Here is a 10,000-nt window from a genome sequence, read left to right as displayed (position 1 = left end):
TAGTAATAATAATAATAATAATAATAATAATACAATAATATTTATTCGTATCAAGAAAAGCTGATCAAATTCAAAGACAATGCTCTTTGTTTGGCGTCGCAAATAGGGCCATAAAAGGAGATTTTGAAACAATAGCTTTAGCGCCAAACAAAGGCTTATTAATTCAGGAGGGAAATTCAAACTCGCTGTTATTACAATAGCGAAATTCAGGAGGGATATTCAAAAATAGCCGATGACTGAACGAGTTCGAAATTTGCATATTTGGTGAATGCGTCGCGTCGCGAGTGAAAGCGTGATGGTTTTAAAACTAACATCTCTTCTTTAAGAGCCGCGCTAGCAACCGATGCTTTTGTTTAAAGACTAAATGACAACAACCACATTGATCCTTTTCAATCAAACGGTCTAATCGGGCGATTTTTCCAATCCAAAGCGCGAGTTTTCATAAACGAAGCCTTTTCTTTCCTTTCTTTTTTTTTACAACTCTTGACCAAGTGAAACCATCGATAAAAGCTTCACTGTTGTGCGGCGTTGTGCTGCGCGCTATTATCAACTGATCCAAAATCGTATAAAAGAATTTAGCATTTCCAGGTTTCTTGCTTGGAGTGAATAACAATAATAGTAAACCATCCGCAACTTTCCAAACCCCTCTCCCCTAGTGCCGCTAATTTGACACGCCGACAATTTTGTGGCGATTTGAAATTCATCTTCGCCGAGTCTCGGAACAATTCCCTAAGCGCAATAAACAACAAAAGGCTTTTGTTTGGACTTGTGAAGACGAATTTGACTCACTACAATGGACCATTTCTTGATACGTTCAGGATGACTCCGTCAGTGTACCAAACACTGTTAAGGAAAGGGGTCCTGTTATTTATTCCTTGACCTCCCTTCCTGCCCGCCTTCAAACAACTGGAAAGAGTTGACTATTATAGTAATGGACAAACGAAATTATGAACGCTCTTATTATATGTTACTTATGTTAACAATCTCGTACCCAGAATCTTCGTTTCCTTTGGTCAGCGGTCGAAAAGCGAGCGTCAAGCGTGCGCAGTAAGGACCGAAGACTCGAGGTACGAGATTGATATGTTTACAGCACTGAAACGGCTACTAAGTCAAGGTTTTGCTGCTATCACGAGATCAGTCGACCTTCTCGTAGTACTCGTTACCAGGCCGCTCTTCTAAGCCAATAAGGTCATGTGATCCTGTGCCACTGTTAAGGTCACAAGCTTTGCTGTTGATGTTGTAGTTAAATGATACGCATGTATTTTCCGTGAGGCAGTAAACCATGCACTTCCAGGCGTCACTCACGTGACGTTCCAAAGCAATCACGTGACCTCCTAGTCCGTACTGGTTTCGGTTGTGTGACGTAACTTGCTTGAAAATGACATCTTTGTAGTCTGTTGCTTCTTGTCCTGAAAAAATGAAGCGAACACAAAGAATTACCAAAATGGTTGTTGATATACCATTTAGAGTTTATTTTTCTAATAAATGAGGGAATAATACTCCGATGAACTTGGTTTTATCTACCTGCGCAATATCTTGCTTTCACTGCAAAAGAAGTCGGCTTCAGCTTGTACACATAGTACCCATAGCAACGCCTGACTTGGGCCTGCACTTTAGCAAAGCAGTTTTTTCCATTCCAATGAAAGCATACATCTCGCAACACAACGTTATCTTTCATGGAAGGATGTCCTCCACGAAGCCAACCGGGAGCCTGGGTACCACAGGCCCAAGGATCTGGGAAGGAGTCTGGTAACTAATGAGAGAATCAAGTTAAAGATCAGAATGTTGAAAACAAAAAAAGAGAATTTAAATTCACTTAGCGAAAAAGAGCTCAAAGATTGTGTTAACAGCATAGCATAACTACTAACTTTTTCGCCTGTTCTGCAAAAGTCGCACCTGGCATCTGTATTCGAGATTTCAGCATGCCAGTTCTGGTTTCCTAACATGTTACTAAGTTATTATCAGTAATGCATTTTGACTAGTCAGATCACGTTTGCTTTTGTTAAAAAACAACAAACCTTCATGGGTTTTTTCGTCCCTTGTTCAACAAAGCGATACCAGTAGTTTAAATTGATGTGGCCGTCATTTTGTGCGGACTCTTCGTTGCTTGCTATATGAAATATCGATCTTCCATCGTTGGCTATGTCCTTGAACTCGGTGCATATGGACTTTGTACCTTGTTTAATAAATATAAAAAGTTCGTTAACAACCAATGGGGCTAAATATTTTAAAATCTGGAGCAAATTACATTAATAATATCATGAGTGACAAATTACTCCTTAATTTTGGCGCGAAATTTCAGCGTTAATTTATAGTTTCACATGTGAAATTACAAAATTGCTATGGCAATGTATCCTGTATCTCAGTGCCAACATGGCGTCCAGGTTTAAAGATTTTACGAATGAAAGAAGTTACGGCATTAAAAGACGCTGCGGAAAAACCTAAATACGCGAAAGAGCACAATTAACTGGGTGACGGTTTTTAACAACTGGTGTGATGAAAGTGGCCTTGAGAAAAACCCTGCGACGTTTCGTCCTGAGCAGTTGAATAAAGTACTCGAGCGGTTTTTTTGTCTGCGTGTGTAAACAAGACGGAACCGACCATGATTGTGAGCGTCCCATGATTTGTCACCCATGATATTAAAAGGAAGTTAGGATATAATTTCACTTGCGTTTTGTCAAAATTCTTATACTTCCCCTCCCCTAAAAGCTCGGGAAATTATGGGAATTTTTACAAAACGAGCGTGAAATTATTTCCTAATTTCACTTGTCACCATTTTATTACGTATGCGTATGAAGGCAAAATAGCCTTTTTTTATTCTGCCTCTATGGAACCAGCCGCTTTTTATCTCCAACCTTGACAAATAATTTTAATAAAACTGAAGCCAGTTTGGCATGGATGAATTTAGGGTGCTTTCGATCAACTCTATTCCTAAATACGAATGTGTGCAATGATGACAAGGAATCTGAGATTTAAGAGGTTTTCGGAGTTACTGGAATACAAAATGACTCTTAAATTGTCATGTATCAGCGAAAGTTTGCAGAAATATCTTCCCAACTTTCTAACAGCTGTTCCACTTATTCTTAGTCAACCTTAGTTTGTTTCAAGTAATGATAAAAAAAATGTATTTCTTTTGGTTGTTAATTTGGTTGTATTGTTTCTATTCCCATTAGGGGTTTCATGCGCCTTTATAAACCACTCCTTGCGCATATCACACCACTTGACGCCGACCAGTTTTTCTCGAGGCTAATTTTTCCGTATATAGTTGTTACTAGTTATCATTTAGAGTAAAGTTCTAGCCTTGTCTAGACATTTTTTCTATTTCCTACTTCGAAAATGTTTCGCTGAGTTGTATTTTTTGTTATTGTACTGTTCAGCATTTATATTTTGTTTTGTAATTGTATATTTTATATGGACTGTGTTTTGTCTTTGCTTGTATCTTGGCACTGTACTATTGTAATAAACGATAATTACTGGCGGCTCCCTCCACTACTGTTGTGTTCATTACTCATTCCACTTACATTAGAAATGATTTCTATTCGGCTGAGCGTAGCGATAGAGAATAGAAGTGAAAGCAAATGTTATCATCATTTATGTGAGGTATAATTGTAAACATTTGTCTATTTTGCTGCCTTAGTTTGTTGATTATATACTGTATAACAAATGATACTGAAGGCAGACGGCGATAAACTAACACCTGTTTTAGCGATGGTGATCCATATTGGTATGTGAAAGGGGGGAAGCGTTATTGAGACAGTGCAATCCTATTTTGGGGTCAGAAAATAGAGCGATGATGAAAAATGTATATATTTAATTAGAATGTTTATGCTAATTTGAAACGATCATAATTAATCGACTTATCGTTGTGGCACAATGAGTCACATGGTATTACCGACTAACCCAAAGCGTTTATCAATTCTCTAACAGTGGATTCAAAATATGGAATTGACTTTATCCATTACTCACTTTTCACTTTCAATATAAATCGGTGATAATCAGCGCCATGTTTGTTACTGGCTATGCAGTCGATTGCCGAGCCGTCATAAGTTTGATTGACAGCTGTCAGATTCAAGAACCGGCCGGACGAGCTGTTCTTTAGGACGACGCCATCTTTGACCCAGGCTACGAACGGTTCAGGATATCCGAAAGGCTCTGGGCAAAACAGGCTAACCTTAGCTCCGTCATAAACGTCTTTTGTAGTTGGAATGTTTGGTTTGTTCTTGAGGAAAGCTGCAAAGAGCAAAATAAATTGACATTACTTTTCTGTTACTTTGGTCTGGCTTTCGAAAACCTTGTAACAGAATAATCAGCCAGATTAGTCCCCATACACCCTCCCGGCTCCCAAAATTGTTGGCCATTTAATTTTTTGTCTTATAGCAAACGTCATTCAGTTGCACTCAAGCAATTAGTTGGAAGTTGAGAGCTTACCAAACTTAAGGGATAAAGACCCTGAGCAAAACGGAGCAGAAGAAGGCTAAGCTGACCGACATTTGGTTGGCGAAGACCGCTTAGCACGATATGAAGAAGAAAGAGGGATGGAGAGGATGCTGCCAAAACGACTAAGTGGAACGAAGAAGTTCCAAAATAGACCGAAGAAGACGTCCGAAAATAGAGCGAAGAAGAAGTCCGAAAATAAACCGAAGAAGAAGTCCGAAAATAGACCGAAGAAGAAGTCCGAAAATCAACCCAAGAAGAAGTCCGAAAAGAAATCGAGGAAGAAGTCCGTAAAAAGTTTAAGGAGAAGTCCGAAAATAAACCGAAGAAGTAGTCCGAAAATAGACCTAAGAAGAATTCCGAAAATAAACCGCATTCTCGGTATTGAACAGGAACGAACTTGCGCAGGAGGCTTAAAGGGGCAGTGTCACCTGTTTTTAGTGTGACAATGAATAACCAAAAAATGTATTTGCTTCAATGGAATCGTCAAAATAATGGTTCATATTTTTTAACAATAATCCTTCTAGTGCACAAAAACTACTGTTAATTATGTTTGGCTGCAGATCGCTAGGATGGAAGCGGTTTGCAACTTGAAAAAATTGGCCAATTTTTTCAAGTTTTTCCTGTGTATTGTAGACAAGTCGCTAAAAACGTATTATAGTTTGCTCTTCCAAGGAGGAAACTCTTAATATTTTCTACCCTGTGTTGTAAGACCGATTTCATGTTATAAAACAGGTTTTTTGTCAAACCTTGAGCAGTTTTGACCAAAATACAGTAAAATCGCCACGGCAGTGCTCCTTCAGCGGGGGATCTTTTCACATGTAAATATTTTTTTCTAAATATATTCCCCCACAAGAGCATCCACTGATAAAAACAACCTTCTCCATAGATATATTGAGCCACCATGTTCAGTCTTCCCCCTGGTGGTGTGCCTTGTCGTGGCGGGAAAGCTTGCGTGACCTTACGACCCTCAGGGCTATGCCGGCGGGAGCCTTGTGCTCCTGGCAGGTCTAACCATGCCGGATTGGTCTGCGCGGTGAGGGTCCAGACTAAAGCAGCACCAACTGGGGAGCCATAATACCCCTAAGGGAAGGAAAACCCTGACAGAAAACCATCGGCCCTCCAGGTCATGGGGGTTGGGCGGTAGGCCAATCACTTGCTCCCGGAAAAAAACAGAAGATTACCGAAACTGCAATTTCTCAAGTACTAATTAGCAATGGCGAAGCTGTGGCCGTGGACGGAGGAACAACCGGACACCCCATGACGTCAATGGGTGAAAGCCTACGGGAAGCCCACAGACCGACAAGGTCATTGGCAACGCCAAAATCAAGAATGCGTGTGGGATGCTGGAACGTACGAACAATGTACACAGTTGGAAAAGCAGCGCAAATAGCACGAGAGATGGAAAGGTACAGACTTGATCTGTTGGGACTAAGTGAGATACGATGGACAGTGCAGACAAGAAAGGTGGACCAGCTGGGCTGAAGCCAGGACTGCAGCAAAAGACAGGACTGGTTGGAAAACGAAAGTTGCAGCCTTATGCGCCTCATGGCGCGGAGAGAACTAACTAACTAACTATGTTCAGTACCGAAATTACGAATATGGTTTATTACAAAACTCTAATTTCTATTAAAAGAAAAGTGATGCGCTTTTTGCAAGTTTACTTTTGTGAGGCGCATCTACCGGTTGCACTTGATAGCATCTCCATGTATTCGTATGTTATTATCTGTGTGTAACAGTAAAAGAAATAGCGGCATCTAGTTTTTACAAATCAGCGAATGCTACTGCCATTGTGCGTAAGACGGATGCGTTGAAACATTAGCGACCGACATTGTGCTCCACGATTCTCCCACGACTCACAATCTTCCTACATGATATTTCCCATGGCAACCAACTGCAGAAAGTCAACCCATTTCTTAATTTCTCTTTGGTTTTCGCGAGTCATCTCTCCCCAAAAATGATATTGTAGCTTGTGCAATACTTTTTTCCTTGTTCGAAGCGTTGTTGAACCCAAAAAAACCAACGCAGTTATTAACCCTTTCATTCCTCTTAAATAACATCAAGGATTGTGTTTGATGCAGACCTATTCGAATCCTCGTTTCAACCAAAAATAAAAATGTTGTCAAGTGAACATTCTGCTAAATAAAAGCAACTTTTTGTAAATACGAAATGTGGAAGTTATATCCCGCTGTAACCTATGCAACCGTTTCTATTTCTCACGGGTTTCAATTCCAATTTTACGGCATAGTTTAAAGAAAAGACCAGAACAAAATGGGAGGGGGGAGGGGGTGGCAAGTTACAAACAATGTATAAATTGCCGGATTCAGTTCAGAGTTGACAGTAATCCTGGTTTAGACCGGTTAAATCAGTTTTTAATGAGGGTGGAACTTAGTAATAACTAGCTTCTTCTCTGATCAATCTCAGGTGGATGGCGAAGAAAAAAAAACCGACACAAAAAACAAGACAAAACGTTTACAAGTTCATTCATTGCGGCACATAATTGCAATCATGGGAAAAAAATCCCGAAAGTTTAAAAGGAACACACCTCTGCTCTCGGAGTAAACCTCTACTTCACATAACGTAAATGTCATGCTGTATCCCACAAGCCTGATATTCAAGTATCGTCCAGTCTTCCTCGGCTTGCAGTAAAACGAGGCTTTAGCTAAGGTGGCCATAGAATAGCGTTCACCACATCGAGGATTGGCGTTACCATTGTCTGCCAGACTATCACCTTGAAGAAAACGAAGAATTAAACTCCCTGCCTTAGGGGGCCCATTCTAAATCAAATGTTAGCACATCTGTTATAGTAGTATTTTATATTGTATGACTCATTAAATGCTGTCATTGTCTCTTGTATATATAGTGTGTTTCAAATCAAAGGTTAGTTAGTAAGTGATCTGTCTTTGAATAAGGCTTTTGCTATTTTACAGATCATTGTTAAGGCACTTTCCAGTACGTTATATTTATATATTGTGCCATTAAACTGAAAAACATACTACTACTACTACTACTACTACTACTACTACTACTACTACTACTACTGCTGCTGCTGCTGCTGCTGCTGCTGCTGCTGCTGCTGCTGCTGCTGCTACTACTACTACTACTACTGCTACTACTACAACTATCACTACTACTACTGCTGCTGCTGCTGTTTAATTTTACTGCCATAACATACACTGCTTCTGTTACTAGCTTCTGCCGCTTTTATTGTTATGGTCATTGTCAATGTCACTTTCTTACCAACTCGGATTTCTATGTTGACAAGTCTTTCACGAAGAGAGATTCTGTTTACCAAAAACACTTCCGAGACGGAATGACTGGATCCCATGTCTGCCCGCCACCAGGGATTTGTCGAACGAGCAATTGTGTGTGTGCAAGTTTTTCGGCCATAGTTTCCATCAGAATTCCCGTCCACCGCCCTTCCAGAAGCACCTCCCCCTTGCACTGACGATTGAGACGTGGACATTTTGAGAACAAGGTTTTCTAAAGATGCAAAATCAATGTAATGAGAGCAAATTGCCACTGGATCGAGAACGTCTTGATATAATTGCGTCAGTTTTAATTAATTTCTCAAAATTAACGTGTACAAGGTGAAAACCATCGCCGGGACATAGTAAGCTACTTTCATTGTATAGAACGCACAGAACATTTGAAGCAGCATTGAGACCATTGATGAGCAAACGCCGCGGTACGCTCGGATCAGTTTAATTCTGTAGTAACTAACCTTTTAATATCCGTGTGGTCTCATTGGATATTGTATATCACGTCACACAAAACCGATTAACTAGTATCTAACGCTATACCCCGAACTCTTTCATATACCCTTCAGGATTATTCGACAGAATAGCGTGCAAGTAGAATATACGGTGCCATTGACTGAAAAAATTCCCTGAAGACTCTGAAATTAACATAGCAGCGAACTTTCTTTGGAACAGTTTTAGTAGACCTCGTATCTTATGGTTTGCCAACTGAACTACCTGAAGGTGTTAAGGGCGACTTTAGGCCTAACACTGTTCTAAAAGTGGTCCTCTTTTCTATAGTTGTTCCTCTGCTGTCAAACTGAAGAACACAATGGCCGACAATAGCTTGGGTCTACGGCAATCAGTGCAATGGCGAGCCTGTGAGCCCAAGACCACTAAATTATATACGACCCTTGTTCTTAGTTCAATTTAGCCTCAAATCGCTGTTACGTTTGTACCAAGAGCGGGAGAGTATTATGATGTCATATTAATGTCAAACGCGAACAAATTCAAGTTTGCTTATTTGGTTTTGTTCAGTCCTTTCTTCTGAATGCAGGCCTAAAAATATAATATCTTTGCTTTGACTATAGACAGTTTGGATTCTTAAGATCTTATTATTATAGATAATTGTTATTATTATAAATCAAATAAGTAACTCTAATTATTTGAGATACATTCTTCTCACCTGTAGGGTTAGGGTTTACCAGCACTTCACAGATTTCCAACTTCTTGTTTTCGCCTGGGACCCGGATGTTCACGTATTGTCCTCGGATGCCCGGATAACAGTAGAAGGATTTTGCAGCTTGTGCTGCGGTCATGACGTATGAGCCACCACACTTCTGATTAGAATTGCCTTGATTCTCAAGACTGTTCCCTGAAGAAAACGGGAGGATTTATACTGAGGACGAACATGGTACCACAAGAGGCAAGGGTAAAAGTCAGAGTACACGTTTCTGAAGCCTACAGCAAGCATAAACACAGTTGGTGGCTTAGTGCTTTACCCTGTGTCTGTAGCAGAAAGCCAAACCAAGGGGTATTCATACCCCCCTTAAATGAGATGCTAATCTATTATAGAGTTTATTCCGGCTTTCGCTTAGAATGTCATTGTCACGCATTTTATATTTTAAATCTTCATTTGTAACGATCCTTTTATGTTTCTCACTTTTCTTTTTCGTTCCGCCCCCGAGGAAGGTTTCTATTGTAAACCGAAATATCGGGCAAATTTTTTTTTTTTTAATAAATATATCTGTTCTATGAAGCTCGTTACCTCCGCCGTTGGGATCAGTCTGCCGTCAGTATTTTGCATCCACCTAGCAGCCCGGAATTCCCTGCCCTCCCCCCTTTATTTTTGAATCGAAACAGCGGCCCGGGGTCGAATTGGCGAGATATTTCGTTTCACCAAAAGAAGCGTGTCCAGCGTTCGAGAGAATGTCCAAGTTATACCTGAAGGTCTGGATTTGCCACATACAAATACACATATCTTCACCTGGTTGGAAAACGGACAACGTGGGAAAGTCTCCCCTGAGGGGGGGGGGGGGGGGGTGGGGGGAGTGAGCTGTTTACTAAGCCCAAATAGCACACATGCAGACAGAAACGTCTTACCATGAGTATTAAATAACATTTTTGCTCATCGTGCCGTGCGTCAACGTCCAGTATAGTTGCTGAGTAAATGTGTTTCTTCTTCGGTTTTAATTTATACTGGGCTTGAATGAGCCGTTCGAATGTCTTCGCAGAGTTTTCTCTGTAGCCATTCAACTCCAAATCCTCAGGCCAAGAAAATCATAATACAATACATTCGCTAAAATTGTCCTCTGGATCACTTCTCG

General features: G+C 40.4%; 1 protein-coding gene across 1 annotated transcript in view; it reads right to left on the bottom strand.

Annotated features, from left to right (window-relative positions):
• Positions 1–898: 898 nt before the first annotated feature.
• LOC146480764 (uncharacterized) overlaps positions 899–10,000 on the bottom strand; it is a 9,872-nt gene continuing 770 nt past the window's right edge. Inside the window, exons 3-9 of the mRNA XM_085109070.1 lie at positions 8,860–9,048; positions 7,675–7,917; positions 6,980–7,165; positions 3,967–4,230; positions 2,019–2,176; positions 1,525–1,753; positions 899–1,409 (exon numbers count right to left, since the gene is read on the bottom strand). Of these exons, the coding sequence (XP_084965196.1) occupies positions 1,135–1,409; positions 1,525–1,753; positions 2,019–2,176; positions 3,967–4,230; positions 6,980–7,165; positions 7,675–7,917; positions 8,860–9,048 (1,544 nt within the window). The 3' untranslated portion in view covers positions 899–1,134. The remainder of the gene's footprint in view (positions 1,410–1,524; positions 1,754–2,018; positions 2,177–3,966; positions 4,231–6,979; positions 7,166–7,674; positions 7,918–8,859; positions 9,049–10,000) is intronic.

Source organism: Pavona decussata, unplaced genomic scaffold (assembly GCF_977016875.1).
Source record: "Pavona decussata unplaced genomic scaffold, jaPavDecu1.1 SCAFFOLD_52, whole genome shotgun sequence".
In the NCBI taxonomy this organism is placed as follows: domain Eukaryota; kingdom Metazoa; phylum Cnidaria; class Anthozoa; order Scleractinia; family Agariciidae; genus Pavona; species Pavona decussata.
Note: the sequence above shows the minus strand (reverse complement) of the source record. Positions and strands in the feature narration are given on the sequence as shown.